An 18,871-nucleotide genomic window follows, 5' to 3' on the forward strand; every position below is an offset into this window, starting at 1 on the left:
TATGACAAAAGTATATAAAAACAAGAACATGTAATTATGTTTAAATTAGTAAACTCACGCTATAAAAATAATCTATACTATTATATAAAGCTGAAGAGTTTGTTTGTTTGTTTGTTTGTTTGTTTGAACGCGCTAATCTCAGGAACTACCGGTCCAAACTGAAAAAATCTTTTTGCGTTGGATAGCCCTTTGTTCGTGGAGTGCTATAGGCTATATATCATCACGCTATACCCAATAGGAGCGGGGCAGTAATGGTTAATCTCAGGAACTACCGGTCCAAACTGAAAAATTCTTTTGCGTTGGATAGCCCTTTGTTCGTGGAGTGCTATAGGCTATATATCATCACGCTATACCCAATAGGAGCGAGGCAGTAATGGCTAATCTCAGGAACTACCGGTCCAAACTGAAAAATTCTTTTTACGTTGGATAGCCCTTTGTACGTGGAGTGCTATAGGCTATATATCATCACGCTATATTCAATAGGAGCGGAGCAGTAATGTCTAATCTCAGGAACTACCGATTCAAACTGAAAAATATTTTTGTGTTGAATAGTAGGTACTTTGTTTGTGGAGTGCTTAAAGTTATATATCATCACGCTATGACCAATAGGAGCGGAGCAGTAATGAAACATGTTGCAAAACCGGGGAAAATTATGAGTTTTGAGAGCTTCCGTTGCCTGCGCTGCGTAAACGGTTAAAGTTATGCAACAATGATGTATGACGGGAATGTTTCACTTAAAAAGTCTAAAAAATATATTATAAAACAAAGTCCCCCGCTGCATCTGTCTGCCTGAACGTATTAAACTCAAAAACTACCCAACGTATTAAGATGAAATTTGGTATGGAGACAGTTTGAGACCCTGGGAAGAACATAGGCTCCCGGGAAACTACTACTTTTATAACGGAAAACTTTAGCCTGAAAAACTTTATAACGCGGGCGGAGCCGCGGGCAAAAGCTAGTGTAAAGATATATGTGAATGGTCCGGCTCGGCGAGGGATAGTAACGCTATCATTATGTGACTCATTAGGCCTTATAGAGGTTTTTACTATTTGCCAAATTTATCTCGGTCGGATCTAGGATCGTAACATATATTTGAGCATATTCTGCAATAATTGGGTAATTGAAATACATTATCATAAATGAATATTATCCAAAATCTATCGGACAAAATCCACGCAATAATAAATAAGTTATAAAGCTTTTATTGCTGCAAAGGGTAGCTGTCAAATAACATAGACGGCAAACTGTGATGTCATCGACTGTTACCGGGTATAACACTACGTGCGTGAGAAAGAGATAGTGCGATAATCCTACGGCCCCCTCACTTTTGCTCACCAAAATATCACTAATATTACCTGCTTTATTTATCAAACAATTTTGATGATAATTGTGCGGACGTATTGTTTTCTATTAAATGTTAAATTATATATGTGGCGATAGCCTAGTTAGTTGTGGAAAGTCTGCCGAGAGGAATGTCCGCAGGTTCAAATCCCAAGGGCATACACCTCTGATTTTTTTAAAAAATTATATGTTTATTCTTTGTGAATTATCGCTTGCTTTAATGGTGAAGGAAAACATCGTGAGGAAACCTGCATACCTGAGAAATTCTCATTAGGAATTTTCGAGGGTGTGTGAAGTCTACCAACCGGCACGAGGCCAACGTGGTGGACTAAAGCCTATTCCCTCTCAGTAGCAGAGGAGGCCCGTGCCCAACAGTGGGACAGTATATAATACAGGGCTGATATTATTATTATTATTATATACAAAATCGATCAAACATGAAACTAATAAAGATATTCTGAAAGATTTATTTCAACAAGATCCTGTACAAATGAGTGCAGTCGTTGAACACCTTGGCCTTCTTGCACACGTCCTGTTTGTGCTGCGTGGCCTCCGCGCTCTCTAGGCAGTTGCTTCCGATGTCGTTCATGGTGTTTCGCTGTTCGTGCTGGTGCGAGTTTTGGACCCGCTTCCTGGAAACATGGAGAATCTGTTGAGCCATGCTGAACATATTTTGGCACAGCAATGTGATCCCACTCTAATTGTAAAATGGAGTGGGGTCCAGATAGAGTGTCGACTGCCGCGATTTATTATCCCTTTCTGGTTGACATAATTATGCCGGCATGTTTAAAGCTGGATGTGTAAAGGTTGATCCTGGAACACAACGTGGGCTACTAGGGCGGCTTTTACACATTGTGTACCATGGTCAAATGTATATTAAAATGGCTACAATTCCTTGTATAGTAAGGCAATGAATCGGTTAAATAAAGGCTAGTTTGTTGGGTTTGGGGATGTAATTTCATTTGCATATGTTTTGCTGTTAGTTTTAAAAGTTTATTTAACTTTTTTTACAACTAATGAAAATGTTAAGTGCATTTTTTTCGCAGTTCTGTAAAACTTGATTAGATTTAATTCGTTGCTGACCCAAAATGCTACGTAACTTGACTTTGATATTCTGATTCGAGGCGCCAAAAACTTCTGTTTATTTGACATGTAAATTTTGACGTCACAGAAGCTCGTGTTTATTAACGAGTGTCGGCTCTGGTTGGCAGCCACCGAAATTAAAATTCTTTTCATTTGCCTCAACAAACATTTTTGTTTTCAAACGAGTCCATGTCATGGACATTTTTGGACATTTTACATGCATGTGAAGTATCTTTGTAAGTATATATAGTTTATACAGGCTTTTGATTTCGTATTCACCCGCTCAGTATATAGTTTATTAAAAAAACAAAGTAGCATAGACCTGTCTTCTGGCTTCTGGGTATAAAAAATTTATCAAATTTGGTTTAGCGATGTTGTCGTGTAAGCATAATGGGTTGCACACTGAAAGTTAAGGTTATTTTATCTTAGCTCGCATAGACTAGATATTTTATATATTTGTTTGCAGACTAAACTAAGTTATGTTTTATATACAATTCTCCAGCCATGCAAGTTAAGTTTAACTAACTTAGCTCTCGGTCTACAATCGACAATACAGACAAATGAACACATAGAACGACAGACGGTTACTTTTATACATAATACGTATACTAACTTTTGCTCGTAACTTTGCCCGTGTACAAGAGTTTTCCGTGATAAAAGTCCCAGTATATATTGTCCAGGGATAAAAAGCCTATAGCAGTGTATCAATCTCCATACCCAAAATTTATTGAAATCCGTTGTTGAGTAGATTTTGAGTTTATCGCGTTTAGACAGGCAAACAGCGGCGATAACCTAGTTGGGTGTGGAATGGACTGCCAAGATGAATGACGGCAGGTTCAAATCCCAAGGGCACACACCTCTGACTTTTCTAAAATCATGTGTGTATTCTTTGTAAATTTATCGTTCGCTTTAACGGTGAAGGAAAACATCGTGAGGGAACCTGCACATCTGAGAAGTTCTCTATAGGAATTTCGAAGGTGTGTGCAATCTACCAATCCGCACTAGGCCAGCGTGGTGGACTAAGACCTAATCCCTCTCAGTAGTAGAGGAGGCCCGTGCTCAGCAGCGGGCGCCGGGCAAGTATATAATACAGGGCTGATATTATTATTATTATATTATTATACGGGCAAACAGATGCGAAGGGGGACTAACAGTAATCGTTATATTTCAGTAAATTTAAATAAAACCGTAATGTACTATTAACTTAAATCTTCCTCAAGAATTGCACTATCTTAGTAAAACCGTACAAAAATCCGTTTAGTACATTTTGAGAAAATAAATCACATACAGACAGACAGCTTTTGTGGACTTTGTTTCATAATATGTATAGATTTATATGAAACATGGATTTATTCTAGCGGTTACTTTGATAAAGGATAACAAGTCTCTCCCGTCAAACTTGTCTTCCATCTTAGATTCTTGTTAGGTCGCAAGATTTCAGCATAGTTTGAATGGATTTCGAGTGCGCGTACTTGCGGTTGTCACGAAATAATAAAATTTCTGAGTTGACTTTGTTTAACTATGAAAAATATTGCTCGTAATAATCGGTATCATAAATTCGGCTTATTTTATCACTAAGCGAACACAATCAACCAATTTAGAAAACTGGCTGTCGAAAAATAAACGGTATTGTATTCGTTATTAGTTGCATTATGAAATTATGATTCCAATATGTCGACAATCGAGAGCCATTATAATATTAACTACTTTATAATGGATGCCATTCATATGAATCTCGTGTTGGAAAAGGGATAGTTGATTTTTTGTCGGAGATTTGTGTCCAGTATGGCGATAGGCTTATCCCCATCACATCATGGGACGGAACACACATGGCGAATACTAGATGTGCTAGTAGTAACTTTGCCTACCCTTTTGAGGATAAAGGCGTGATGTATTTTTTTTAATCCATTCAATACCCACCTAAATACCTCCAAATTAATCACTCCATTGGCGCTCATGATGCCGAACTTCTTTAGCACGCAGAAGATGATGCACGGCTCGTCTGACTCCTGGATCTCGATGCGTTTGCTCTTCGGATACATCTCGTTTAGACACTGCTCAGCCACCATGTCGCTTAGTTTGTCGTGAGCATACATAACCGATATACGAGCGTGACACGTGCAAAGAAGAACAGCGGAGAGCAGAAGATCTGGAAAAGTATATTTTATTTGGGTTTGTTTTTAAACACTTCTGCCTATCATTCTTTAATAAAAGGTGTGCTGATACAAGGTCTAAAATTAACACAAAATGCGGGCTAAATGTAATACTTTCTTCGACTCGACAAGGGCCTGAAAGTAATTTGACTCAAAACGAAGATTGTTAATTACACATTCTTTTAGGAACAATTAATGTAATTTTAGGTATATTCCTTTCATTTTTATAATTCTTATGATAAAATAGTCGCTCTCTAGTGGATATTGAAGGTCATATTATTGATATAAGTTACAACGCGTGTTGCTTCTGGTTACGCGTTGCGGAATCCATGGTCCTAAATTCTTCTTTCTTTCAAATAAAAAGGATCTAAATAATTATAATAGAGTTATAATTTGTACTATTCTGTGCGTATTATCTTTATATGATTCGGAAAGTGAAGATAATGCAATAGACGTATAGAAACTTTATTGTAATATATACTTCGTGCACCACAACCAAATTACGTCAGAAAGTTTTATAGAAGCTGCTGATTTTCTGGTGGTAGGATATATTTTATATCCGCCTGGATAGCGACCACCGTACACAAGGTGTTAGAACCAGCTATAGTGGCCCACGTAAGTGCGTCGCGTTCCGGAATCAACCTGTGTATATCTGATTCCAACAGGCCGACATAAGTGTATCGACTGTCAAGGGGTAACCTCTCGTCAGTCGACATTCTATTGGACCCAACTCCACTTACCATCAGGTGCAGTGATTCACTTAGCCGTGCCCTTACAAAAAGAGACGATTCTAAAGCAAAAAGAAATTCCAATAACTTGTTTATAGAGTGCAAAAATATGTCGGCAAGTTTGATAGTTGCGATTTTAAAGCAAAAAGGTACCAGGTTAGGTAAAGGACCGCTGTCGTAGAATCTTCGCAATTTTACTCAGTTTATATTTCTGTAAAGTTTTAAACTGTTCTCAGACGAGATAAGATTTTTTGCAAGTCTACAGTTTTTCTTTGGCTTTTATCTTGTCCTTTATCTTGCTTCTTATCCATTTTATCGACGTCAAAGTAAAGTAAATGGCAAATGACAGTATGCAATTTTCAACTTTATGTTTAAAAGTATATATTAAAATTTCTTATTAATCGTTTAAGTTTATTAACTTCTCTCTTAGTATGTAAATTTTATATTATTCATCTTATAAAAAACCTTATTTTCATTATTTGTCTGATTTTAGACTTTTAGTCAAACCTTAATTCATTGTCAATTCTTTTCACATTTTTGATTTGTGGATTTCAACAAATCTTAACTCTTCTCAGTAAAGTTAGGCTAACTTGCTAATTAATAAAATTAAGATATCACCTTGCTTTAGCATACATAATTTCATTTACATGTCTAATAAATAACATAAACTCATAAATATGTAATAAAATTTAATAAAAACATGTGAGCATAGTACATTTGCTTACTAAATAAAAAGCTTTTGCTACCTAATGTAAGCATAAAAAAGCTCTACAAGGCTTTGATATGAAGATGCGAAGTTCATTTTATGCAGAATTCCGTAATCACGGTTCGCAAAGAGCCTGGTGCGATCCACCAACTCTCAAATAAGCTTAATTAACCCACTTAAGGCTAAAAATGCTAAAAGAAACCTCTCTTTGAAGCCTTCTAAAATAAAAGACGATAGACCTTATTGATTTTATTATTAAAGTACAAAATGTGTTTTTATTACATTTCTTGTCTCTTTAATTTTATCACTGGATTACTTATACATTTTCTTAATAATATTTGGCAGTTAAATTAAGGTATATATAAAAATACGACTATGACTGCCTCGGTGGCGTAGTTGTACTGCATGCGCGGTACGGCAGCGCTCTGAGGTCCTGGGTTCGAATCCCAGGTCGGGCAAAGTGATATTTGGGTTTTTTCTGCTCAGTATCAGCCCGGAGTCTGGAATTTGTGCCCGATATGGCGATAGGCTCGCCCCCTATCACATCATGGGACGGAACACAATTGGCGAAAAGTGGGTGCCATGGTTGCGCCTCTGCATACCCCTTCGGGCATAAAATGCGTGATGTTGTGTATATATAAAAATACAAATCTTATAAATAATTGCTTACTACAGTGCTTTCATGAGTGATAATTGTTTACATTTTGGAACTGGCTCGTAAATACTTCATAAAAATTCTACGTCAGTTATAGAAAATTCTTATATTAATATCACCTCCACTCTTCGGGTTCTCTGTAGGAAATTGCGTACAATTGTGTACAATCATTGAATATTTTCGCCTTCTTACAAACGTCGTGGTCGAGGTTCATGCCATTTATGTTTTGCGCACAAGTTTCGCCGACATCCGAGATCAAAATCCTAGGATCGTATCGATGGATGGCTTGTACTCTTCGGTAATAGTTCTTGATGTTAATAAAACCATCGTTGGTCATGATACCAAACTTTTTCAACACGCAATGGATTATGCACGGTATATCGTTTCTATCTATGTGTAGAGGATATTTATACAAGTTCTTCGGATACATTTCTATCAGACATTCGTTTGTTATTTTGTCGCTTCTTTTGTCGCGTGCGTACAGTATTGATATCGATGGCTCCGTGTCCAAACTTTGTGAGAAAAACTTTTGTTTGAAACCGTCGGCGAGAGTCACTAATGTTATGATGATCAGTGTTTCTGAAATGGCGTCAGTTTGTATAATGTATGATTCTGTGCGCATGCGCGTTCTCATTATGCGATATGGTAATATCGTCTCGTGGGGAATTGTTGCGTGAAATGTTTCCGATATTTGGAATTCCATTATTCGGATACACTAGGTATTTTATGTGAAGAATATAACCGTAGCAGAATATAATCAAAGTAGACGTCGGAATTGAAAGTTAATAGTTCTTAAAAACAACTGGACCGAGCAAATTGAAAAATAATAACATTTTTACGAAATGAATATACAATGGAATTATATATTAATAGAAGCACAATCTAAATGAAACAGAAATTTGATTCGTAACAAAGGCAATATGCAGACCTCGGGCAATTTTCTTTGACAATTCTTTGTGATCTATTAGATAGAATTAATCAAAATGTTCCAATATAAATACATTACTAAAACGCTCTTTGGAGGCCATTTATTACATTTACAACTCAATCACTGCTTTCATTCTAGTATTTTCTTTGACAACAATATGCTAAATAAAAGTACACGGGCCGTTTTTACCCATTTGTATAATTTCGAAAAGGATTTGTATAATAGGGTACCGGACTCATTTTTGTTCTTTACTATTATCAAATATTTACATAATATAAATTATAACACAGAAAGAATTATTAAAATCCGGTAAAAAATCAACAAGTTATAAGTCTTTGAATTTCAGTGGAAAGGGTAATTTACAAGAAACGAAATACCCACATGTGACGTCATCGGGAATTACGACGCGTGCTAAAGAAAGAGATGAAACGATATCCCCACATCGCGCCCACTTCTGTACATTACAATATTTTAAATATGAATTGCTCGCTCATTTTTTAACCAATTTTTATGCAGTTTTCGCAGCAGTGCTTCTTTTTCGTATTATTAAACATTACATATAGAATAATGTACAAAATCAAGCATAGGCCGGTCCCCTATTGTAATACAAACACATTTTGTATTATTTTTAGAGGAGTGACTTTCATATTGAATTGGTTAGCTTTTTTATATACAAGCATGGCAATGTGCCCCATTTCGCCAGATTGTAAGTGGAGCGAGGTCTAGTACAATGTCGATTGATGTGAGATGATTACCCCACGGCAGTCGACACAATTATGCCGGCCTGTCGGAATCGGATATACACAGGCTAATCCCGGAACGCATCACACGAAAACGGCCTCAAATTATTTATCAAAACTAATCAGGTTTCAAGCTGTTATTAAAATTCCCAGAGAATGTGATTTTGTTATGATTAATGAATAGGTTTATTTGAAAGTGGCGTAGGGTTAAGTTTTTCAAAAGGTAACCCAATAAAATAAATTGCCTAACATATCGTGGCCAATGTAACAGAAAACAGAAACTTAGACAAACGTAAATAAACCTAAAAGAGAAGCCGGTAGGAATCGGGTTGTATGGAAGCCTTGCCACTGTTATTAGCTAAACATTATCGCACTCTTAATAAAATAATGATCCATTCCAGATTTGTGGGAATGGTCAAACAATCAATTTCTGTTTGCGACCTCTTAGTTTTTTCCCTTTCTTTTTCATGCTATAGGTTTCATTTATTACCTATCTTCAATAAGCTAAATTTTATAGCAACTTCAAAAAAAAGGTAGCAATCAAAAAATAGTTTTCCGACGACTGCCACAAATTATCAATTTTGGAATAGGTCATTATTTTGTTATATCATTTAAAAACAAAACAATACCAAACTGATGACTGATATTATCAGCCCTGTGTTATATATTATGGCATTGCTGGGAACGGACCTCGTCTACTGAACTAAGACTTTAATTCCTGGCTTAGTGAGGTTTATCTTATCAGACGAAAAACTAACAATACAGCAAATGAAAGCAATTACAATCACAACTTACGTTTCATTTTCGATCCGTTCCGCAATTCAAGAACATAACGTGTTCAAGTGCAATTAGTGTCTGAAAAATAATTGTTGCAATAACCTAGTTTTTGCTATGAAACGTATGGACTGGCGTATTTTATATACCATTTGATTTGCTCCAAACAATCGAGCATTGTTCAGTATCCGATAAGAGCTCGCCGAGTTTTGTTTGAAAGTAAAAAAACAGGTTTTATGTGAACAGGTGTTATTTGTTCTTACGCTTCTGGTTATAAGGTTATTCATGTTGTATTTAGGTTAATCGAACAATGGTGTAATATTTTGTTTTGAGGTATAATTGGCTTTTAAATGATGCGTATTGTCTTTCGGAATTTTTAGTATCTGATTTATAACAAATAACTTTGAAGTAAATTATTTTTTTTAAAAGCTGTATTAGTTATATGATTTCTTCGGTGGCGTAGTTGTATGTACTACTGCAGGGTTTCGGGTACAATTCCCGGGTCGGGAAAAGTGATGTTGGGTTTTTTACTCAGTATCTACCCTGGATGTGCAATTTGTATCCGATATGGTGAATGGCTCGCCTCCTATGACATCATGAGACGAAATACGCACGGCGAAAAGTGGTTGCGTCAGTTGCACCTCTACCTACCCTCTTTAGATCCCCAAATCTTGTACATACGCAAAAAGAGTTTTATTTAAGTTTTCAATTCCAGCTGACTTAACATTAAAATAACAATTTTAAATTATTCTTCGTGAATAAATTTAAACATATTAATAACATTTTATCCCTAAGTACATCGTATGATAGCCGAAATCTAAACCTAAACATGATTACAATAAGTAATTTGTGTACCTATCAGCCCCTTGTAATGTAAATTGTAGCAGCGAGCCCGCATCGTCGATTTAATTTGCCTTATTTCCGCACTGTTCATGTTCGTGGCTCAAGGGGGTTGTTTTCCTCCCCTTTTGTCTAATACGATGTAATAAAAATAATAATGGACTTGTATTAAATTGTCCTTAAAATATACAGCCAAGCAGCAGTGTGTAGTCACTGTTGTGTTCCGGTTTGAAGGACATTGTAGCCAGTGTAACTACTGGACATAATGAGACTTAAAATCTCACGTCTCAGAATGGCGAGCGCAGTGGAATACCAAACAATACTTGGTAATTCAAGGTGTGTTGTTTCTACTGTTTATGGGCGGTCGTATCGCTTACCATCAGGCGAACGGCAAGCTCGTCTCCTCATTCAAGGCAATAAAAAAAATACAGTGTCCTTTTATAATGATATTGAAGTAACCAACGTATCTAGACGCTATATCCCATAGTTGGTATAAACGATATTTTCTTTTGTATATTTATTTGTAGGGACATTGATATTAGTCGTTATGACCGATGCGTTGATATAATTGAAAGTTATAAACGGATTCTAAGGTATGCTTCCATGATATTTGGTTGGTATTTTAGAATTTTCGATCATAATGCTATTAACTTTAATTGCTATTTTACTTTTAGAGCTAATGATCACTCGGGTACGCAGGAGATATTATAATGCACAAGTGTGCAATACACAGGTGCACTCTCTGTTCGTTTACTCTCATAGTCCGGTGAAACGACAATGCGACTTCATTGGAGATCAGGCGTAGGATCAACGGCTTTACGTGCTTTTCGAGGCACAATGGCATCACAACGCCGACTACCTGACTCCGAGCTGTGACCGATTAATTTTAAGATGGGAAAACCCAATTACAATTATTTCTGTACCGATTTGTTATTCGAACCTAGGAATTTAGCGACATAGTCGTACTTGTACCGCGTGCGCATTACAACTACGCCACCAAAGCAGTCGAATACAGATGTAACTTCAAAAATTACTGGCCTGAATTTATGTAAATTTAAATATTACATATTACCTAATTTGCGAGTATATGAATAAACTGTTCTAAACAATAATAAAAAAACTAATTGTATTCTTTTCTCTCTATCATGGACTGTAGCTTATTCCCTAAACTGACTTTGAAAAGGGCAACACAACACTAGTCTCTTGCCCGTTCTTCTCTGGTGAGAACTGCTTTCCGAATTAGTTGTAGAGTTAATATTGACGGAATCAAAATAATGTATAACATTACAGATTCAAATAAATTATTTCTTTTCAGTGCGTGACTACTGGTATGACCATCATCTTGGTCCAAACGCTCTCATCGTCTTGCAAGCAGCTTCACCAAATGTTCGTCAGTAAATTCACAGTATCTAATAAAATCCGCAATGGAAAATGGCAAGAAATAACACAATAACTTAAACACGGACATGAATAAATAATTTTTAATACTGTAACAATTGTAGCTCTCATTTGCGTGATGTAAATCTCGAATTTATTTAATATGTATGACATGGAAATAGCACTGCGCCTTTTGTTTTAAATAAACATCTCGGAATAACTGAGCAAAGAGGACCCGACGGAACTCCGCCGAAAATAAACGAAACCGGAGTCAAAATTGGGTTCGGAGATATGAAACTCAATAAAATGGGTCCATTTTTCGCTTTTAGAACTAGCCTCGTCACCATTCGTATATTCGTATTAGTGAAATTACCCAACTTCATTTGACATTTGCATTGTCAATGACTTAGTCATGACAACTTTAAATATAAGCAACAATACTTATAATTTAATGCAAGGTTCCCAAAAGTTTTAATACATAAAAGGTAAAGGTTTTACGGTCAGCTGGAGTTAAATAATTAAATACTAGGTAGGTGTTTATAGGTCTTTCTTGCATGAGTCTGTTTGGGTGTGTATCACTATAATATCTATTTCTGCTGAGCAACAGCAGTGTGGTGTTACTCGATTTATTTTACATCCGCCCAGATAGCGAACACTGTACAAAAGGTGTTAAAACCCACCATAGCGACCTGCGTAAGTGTGTCGCGTTCCTGCATCAGTCTGTGTATATCCGGGTCCAACAGGCCGGCATAATTGTGTCGACTGCTGATGGGTAATCATCTCTCGTCCATCGACATTCTATTAAACCCCACTCTACTTACCATCAGAAGCAGTGTGGTCACTTTGCCGTATTCCTATCAAAAGCCGGCAAATATAGGACACTACATGTAAAAGCAGGTTATGAACAAAAAAACACAAAAATAAAAATGACATTAAACGACTTATGCGCAAAAATAAATAACAGATTTATAGAAATTCATCCACTAAATACATTTAATTCTATCGGACATACGACCAGTTATAAATAAAATTTTGCAAATTTCACAGTCATACTAAACTGTAATTGATATCCATTAAATGGTTTATCCGTAACTTAAATTGGAGTAGAGAATTCCTTCCGTTGTTTATTTGGCCCTTACTGAGTGCGTTAACCGAATAATCCGTGCTAAAATGTTGCCGCGGCGTCGGGAGACGTGACCTCAAAAGGACAATAAGGAAGTCTTTTATTTTCCAAATTGTTGGCCAAAACCCTGTTGACTTATTTGTGGATTCTTTTCTGAACCGAGAATTCTATTTAATCTTTTTTCGCTATCGAAATATTGAATGTCTCTTTATAGGTGTATTGAGGCTAAATTGAGGAAGTACGTATATAACATTAATATAATGGTCTCTGGGAAGTATTTTCATGGATATAGAATAATCAACGCAAATCTTTTTCGTGTTTACAAACAGCTACTTTAGTTGTCTGAGGGAAATGTTTTCGTGATCTTCAAGAAATATATCCGTTCAGGTCTATATTATATTACTTACTTATTCCCTATGCAAATAACCTATATTTTGACAGTATGTAACAGGCTCGTAACGCACCCTGGACAAAAGAAATTGGCATACAGAATCATTCCACGCGAATTTTGATGATAACATAACACAGCCGTGTTACGAATTTGCACTGACGTAGAGAATAAGGCGTCTGACTTATTTATAGCTCCAGACTTATAATAAACGTGTATTGTAGGATGGATGAATGCCTATAGCATTCAGGAATAATGTAGCTTCCTATTCCTCATCATCAGCCCCGTATTATGTACTGTCCCACTGCTGGGCACGGGCCTCCTCTACTACTGAGAGGGATTAGGCCTTAGTCCACCACGCTGGCTTAGTGCGGTTTGGTAGACTTCACACTAGCGTAGCTTCCTATTAGTAAAAATAATAAAAATCGGTTTAATAGTTCCTGAGATAAGCTCCTTCACACAAACAAACTCTTTAGCTTTATATATTAGTGTAGATTATGATTGATTATATTATATTGACCAAATAGAGCTGTCATCTAGATATGTTTCTTGTAGTTACATAAAATATGTTCCAACTTTTACTAACACAATATTTACTAGTTATACAAGGGTTAATTCGTTAGTCCTGAAGTAACTAAAACACGTTGTAATAAAGCTGTGTTTTCCTTGTCACGTTATTTTAAACAATATATTTTACTCCTGCAAAACTTTTTGATTTTCAGAAATGTTTTCTCTTCCGTATAACTCTAAAACATCCTTTAAAAAGCAAACCCTTATTTAATTTCGAACTAACTTTATTCAAAAATTATTCCATTCTTGAGAAATTCTTGAAACATATTTTTGTTATACATAAGTAAATAAACCGAGCAACGGCGAAAGGTCCATACAACCGGATTCCTGTCGGCATTCTTTTCGTAATTTATGTAAATTATAATGATAATTAGAATTATTATTAGAACGATTTGAAGCCCGCATGTATGCGTATTAGTACCTAATCATATGTTGTGTTTGGTTCCGTTTCGTAATCTTACACACTTCGCCACTAAAATCGAGTATTACACTAAACAATGGCAACGATTCTGAAAATATAAAGACAAATCAATCTATCAACTATCACTTAACAATTGCTGAACAATAAACAGTCCAACTCTTCTTATCCAACACCATATGTTACAAGATTTCTTTGGAGTTTCTTCTTCACTAGGAACTTTTGTTGAAGTTGTTGTAGAAATAGTTGTATTCGATGAATTAGTTGAATCAGTTGATTTAAATGTTGGTCGTGTTATTGGAACAGTAGGTCTCATTGTAGGATAAGGGCTGACAGGCATTGGTATATAGCAAGTATCAATTGAAGACAATAAGCAATTCCATACAAATATAATAGAAACTAACACTGTAATAATATTTACTCTTTTATAAATCATATTCTATTTCTGATAGATACGATATTCCCAATATTCTTGTGCTGTATTCCTTCAATATTTTTGCTTTAATATAATTGGTTTAAAATTCATTTTCAATCACAAATACCATTGAATATACAGCACAAAAGCCATTGTTACGTCCAGGAATATTATCTTCATGGTACCTTTTATTGCACAAAACCTCCAGTTTTATCCAATATTTAAATGGCAGGTTCAGCTTTTACTATTTATTATTAAATTTCGTTCCATCTGCTCTTTCAATTTCCGTTTGGTGTCGGTACTGTCAATTCACTTTGCAAACTTGGACTATTTTTAACTGCTGTATTTTCAGCATAACATTCCTACATTTAGCTATGTATCATAATTATTATAATCACTACGGACTTTATGCCTTAATATTTCGGCTACAAATTGCACCGCCTGATTTTAGATAGTGAATTTATGACATTAGTCTAATGATGCAGAATTTAGGTCGCGTTCATATTGTAATTATGTATTGTTTCGCTTGTGAAATCGTTGCCCATTGAGCATTAAATTGCACTATTTAGTTGAACTGTGTTATTTGAATTTGAAATTTATTGACGTTATTAACCTTTACATTAATCTGGAATCAGTGAGAGTTACATAAATTTGTATTTTGTTAAATAATATACATATTTTTTTTATAGGTACGGGAAAGTGATGCTACCGCACCTGATTTTTAGTGGAGTTGGGTCCAAAAGACTATCGACAAATGAGAGATGATTACCCCTCGACAGTCGACACAATTATGCCGGCCTGTTGGAACTGGATATATGACTGATCCCGGAACGCGACACACTTACGTGGGCCACTATGACGGGTTTTAACACCTTGTGTCCGGTGATCGCTATCCGGACGGATATAAAATATATCCTACTACCAGCAAAATGACAGTTTTAGTAGGTGTGGTTATTTGTTGTACAATATTAAATTCATTTAGATGTACACAGACTTGCAGGATGGCGGCATCGAGCAATGTCCAGCAAAAATATACTATAACGTTTAAACTAATGTTTATATAATTATATTGTTACGCGCTGTTATCCTAGCCGATGACATCGGGCGTTTCCGGGAGTGTTCGGCTGCGCGGACAGGCTGGCAGAAAATATAAATCATGTGGCGACTATTCCAAAGAGCATTACAATACGACTATTCTATTATTCTCTCTGGTTGCACGTAGTCCAAAAATGACTAAAATTGTATTGTGTAATTATTTTTGTTAATGTAATGTTTAATACTTTAAAAAGAGCGTTTAACAATATACAGTTACGTAACTCGACGATAAGGTTTCAAGTTATTAGTCACTGTCTCTATTGCATTTTAGTTAATCCAGTTCTTTACAGAAATAAGGAAGTTTTTCCCAAATAACTTCAGTTCTCATTAGGTTCAAGATGAATAGCTGTTGTCTAAAGAAACAATTAAAAACTTGTTTCATTTTGTTAATTAAGGCCGCCCCGGTACTCCGTTCATGCCGATCCATACAAATTAGTACAACTGATGCTGAGAATGTTACTTATTGCCTCTAGCTCTGTTAAATAACTGAGCTAATTTGTGGTTATCAATTGTATCCCAGATAGATAAAACGAACTCATCGGTTTTCAAGTGTTAAAGCAATATGTGTTTAAACCAAAGGGTTTCAAGATTATATAGAGCAGACATTGGAAAGATACGTACAAAAAATTGCGCTCATGCGAGGGTTACTCAGTCTACCGTGACATAACTAAACACCGATGTAAAATACTTCTTATTATCCATATTGTAATTTATGCATATATTGGTATATTTTCTGTATATATATGGTCATTAAAGTAAATTTCTATATAAGGTCTACCAACCCGCACCAGGCCAGCTTGGTGGACTAAGGCCTAATCCCTTTCAGGAGAGGGATGGCGGAGGAGGTCTGTGCCCAGCAGTGGGACAGTATATAATACAGAGCTGATATTATTATTATTATTTACTATATAAGGTCCGCAAGAATTATGCCATATCTTATTGGATTGAACCCAAGACCTAGCACTGCAGTCGTACCGTAATATACACCGGCGCAACATTTGAACGCGACCTAAGTGTAAAGTAAGCGATAATTCACAAAGAATACATACACAAAGAAAAAGAAGCGGCGATAGCCTAGTTGGTTGTGGAACGGACTGCCGAGACGAATGTCCGCAGGTTCAAATCCCAAGGGCACACACCTCTGATTTTTCTTATAAATTATGTGTGTATTCTTTGTGAATTATCGCTTGCTTTAACGGTGAAGGAAAACATCGTGAGGAAACCTGCATACCTGAGAAGTTCTCTATAGGAATTTCGAGGGTGTGTGAAGTCTACCAATCCGCACTAGGCCAGCGTGGTGGACTAAGGCCTAATCCCACTCAGTAGTAGAGGAGGCCCGTGCTCAGCAGTGGGCAAGTATATAACATACACAAATTTTTAGAAAAGTCAGATATACATGAACTTGGGGTTCCCATTTGCAAACCTTCGTCCCAGTAGCCCATTTCACTCCTAAATAAACTATTGTCACAGGTTATTTGACAGTTCATAACAAATACGTAACATATCTAATCGCATTTATAATTAAAAATTATTTCACGCGTTCATAGTTTCAACGTATTTGTTAATATGTTCGGTAAATTGATGAATTAATAGCGAATTGAAATTTAATTACGGATTGAACGGGAATGTTATATTTTTGTTTGAGTTCATTTAATTATGATTGGATAATGGTAGTGCTTACTCTGGCAACGTACTGGGGCTGCGAATTATTAGATTCTGGACACCATTCCCCGACAACATTAGTTTACATTTTCTTTCTATCATTTCGAAGATAAACGGGGTGTGGCTATGTCAAAATAATAGCCCTGTATGATATATTTGTTTCACCATTTAGAGATGCACCTACCTTGCTTATCTCTGCACCACCTTAAGGTCGACTGGTAGAAAATGCCTCTGACATTTTGTCCGCCTTATACTTTTCTGTATATAAAGTGTTAAATAAATTAAATAAATATATTGCTACTGCTTGGCACGGGCCTCCTGTGCTACTGTGAGGGTTCAGGCCTTAGTTCACCACGCCTAGTGCAGGTTGTCAGACTTCACATAGCTTCAAAACTTCACCTGTATCTAGGTTTCCTCACGATGTTTTCCTTCGCCGTTAAAGCAAGCGATAATTCACAAAGAATACTGACATAACTTTAGAACACAGAGGTACATGGCCTTGGGTTTTGAACCTGTGAATACTTGTCTCGGCAATCCGTTATACTCCCAACTAGGCTATCGCCTTTTTTAAAATGTATGTTATGTGATAATTTTACAAATAATTTTAAAACTTTTACATTGACTTACATTACTTAATCAGTGCTTGCAAAACTTTGCATAACTTCTTATCTAGTCAACCCATGCTACAATATACCGTGTAACAATTTATATGTATTTGAAACATACTTTGATTTGAACTGGTTTACACAAAATGGAATCGTATGCACCAAACTGCAATTTCGGCTGATTTTCCACATTGTGTCGTCGAACACAACTTTGAATTGGGCAATTTATTTGATCGAGTATTGTAGGTTTCTTGGAGGTGTGTGCATTTTAATGCAATATAGCGGTACAGTTAGTGGCAAAGGGTAAAATTTTCCAAAAGAGTACCCGACATAACATGTAGGTACTAATATGCATAAATACGGTATGCAAATCGTTTTAATGATAATTATTAGATTCTACATAAAGCTGGCAGGAATCAGGTTATATGGACCCAGAGGCGGCCTTTGGGGGACATGAACCGGGCAACCACCCGGGGCCTCGCGCGGTGCCTCGCGGGACCTTTTTTTTACGTTCTTACCGACGAAATTGTGAAAAAAGGAGAACGTTTTTTTTTTACTCTGCCCGAGGCCTCGCGTCTGCTTCTTTTTGCTTTCGCCTGGGGCCTCGCGTTGTTTAGGGCCGCCCCTGTATAGACCCTTTGCCACTGTGGTCTTAATATTATTCTTTTTATATAAAAAAAATATTCATTAACATATGTAGATTTATATAGGAATTAAATAAGATAAGTAACAGTAATATATAATAACCTAATACGCTAGTAATATTTATGCTGTTTTAGAGAAAGTCCTCAAGTTAATAAGAGTATTATTTTGTTCTGCAGAGTATAAAGTCCCTCACAAAGAGAACTAATCCAAAATTATTTACGTGCAATCATAACACTAACCCATCTTGTTTCGCTTTTTAAATAACAGCTCTTTGATCTCTTTATCAATCTAAAACCTTACAAATTACAAAACAAACTCGAAAGAATTTTCATTAGATTCTTTTTACTGTCCATTTACCTTTGCTTTGGTCAGTCAAAGGATTCTTGCTTTATTGTTGTAGTCGGACCATTCTCAATATAATTAGAGGTAGAGGTGAATGGTTTCGTAAAGATTTTATTAATTAAATGTTTGTAGTACTGGCTTCCTCATTAGTTATTATTCTATTAACTTACTTGAGCTTTAAATGATACATATATTTTACTACATATGAATAAGATGAGCATGAAAGAATAGTAAAGACTAGTTTTTGCCCATGGCTCCGCCCGCGTGAGTAAGGTTTCCGTGA

At 36.0% G+C, this 18,871-nt stretch overlaps 1 protein-coding gene and 1 long non-coding RNA gene across 3 annotated transcripts; one reads left to right on the forward strand and one right to left on the reverse strand.

Annotated features, from left to right (window-relative positions):
• Window positions 1–1,790: 1,790 nt before the first annotated feature.
• LOC115441405 lies at window positions 1,791–9,235 on the reverse strand. Of its 2 annotated transcripts, XM_030166186.2 has the most exons (3): window positions 9,130–9,235; window positions 4,345–4,573; window positions 1,791–1,973 (listed from the first exon to the last, which is right to left on the reverse strand). In XM_030166186.2, exons 1-3 carry the CDS (start codon window positions 9,134–9,136, stop codon window positions 1,808–1,810), a joined length of 402 nt encoding a protein of 133 aa, XP_030022046.2. In that variant the 5' UTR covers window positions 9,137–9,235; the 3' UTR covers window positions 1,791–1,807. The 2 variants fall into 2 exon arrangements, with proteins under 2 accessions (XP_030022046.2, XP_030022044.2); XM_030166184.2 differs by lacking the exons at window positions 1,791–1,973; window positions 4,345–4,573 and adding an exon at window positions 6,599–7,245 and having other exon boundaries at window positions 9,130–9,217.
• An 11-nt stretch (window positions 9,236–9,246) lies between these two features.
• LOC119188606 lies at window positions 9,247–11,441 on the forward strand. Its single transcript, XR_005111965.1, has 2 exons — window positions 9,247–9,386; window positions 11,264–11,441. It is a non-coding gene; the product is annotated as an uncharacterized LOC119188606 (long non-coding RNA).
• The last annotated feature ends 7,430 nt before the right edge of the window (window positions 11,442–18,871 follow it).

Source organism: Manduca sexta, chromosome 7, assembly GCF_014839805.1.
Source record: "Manduca sexta isolate Smith_Timp_Sample1 chromosome 7, JHU_Msex_v1.0, whole genome shotgun sequence".
Taxonomy (NCBI): Eukaryota; Metazoa; Arthropoda; class Insecta; order Lepidoptera; family Sphingidae; genus Manduca; species Manduca sexta.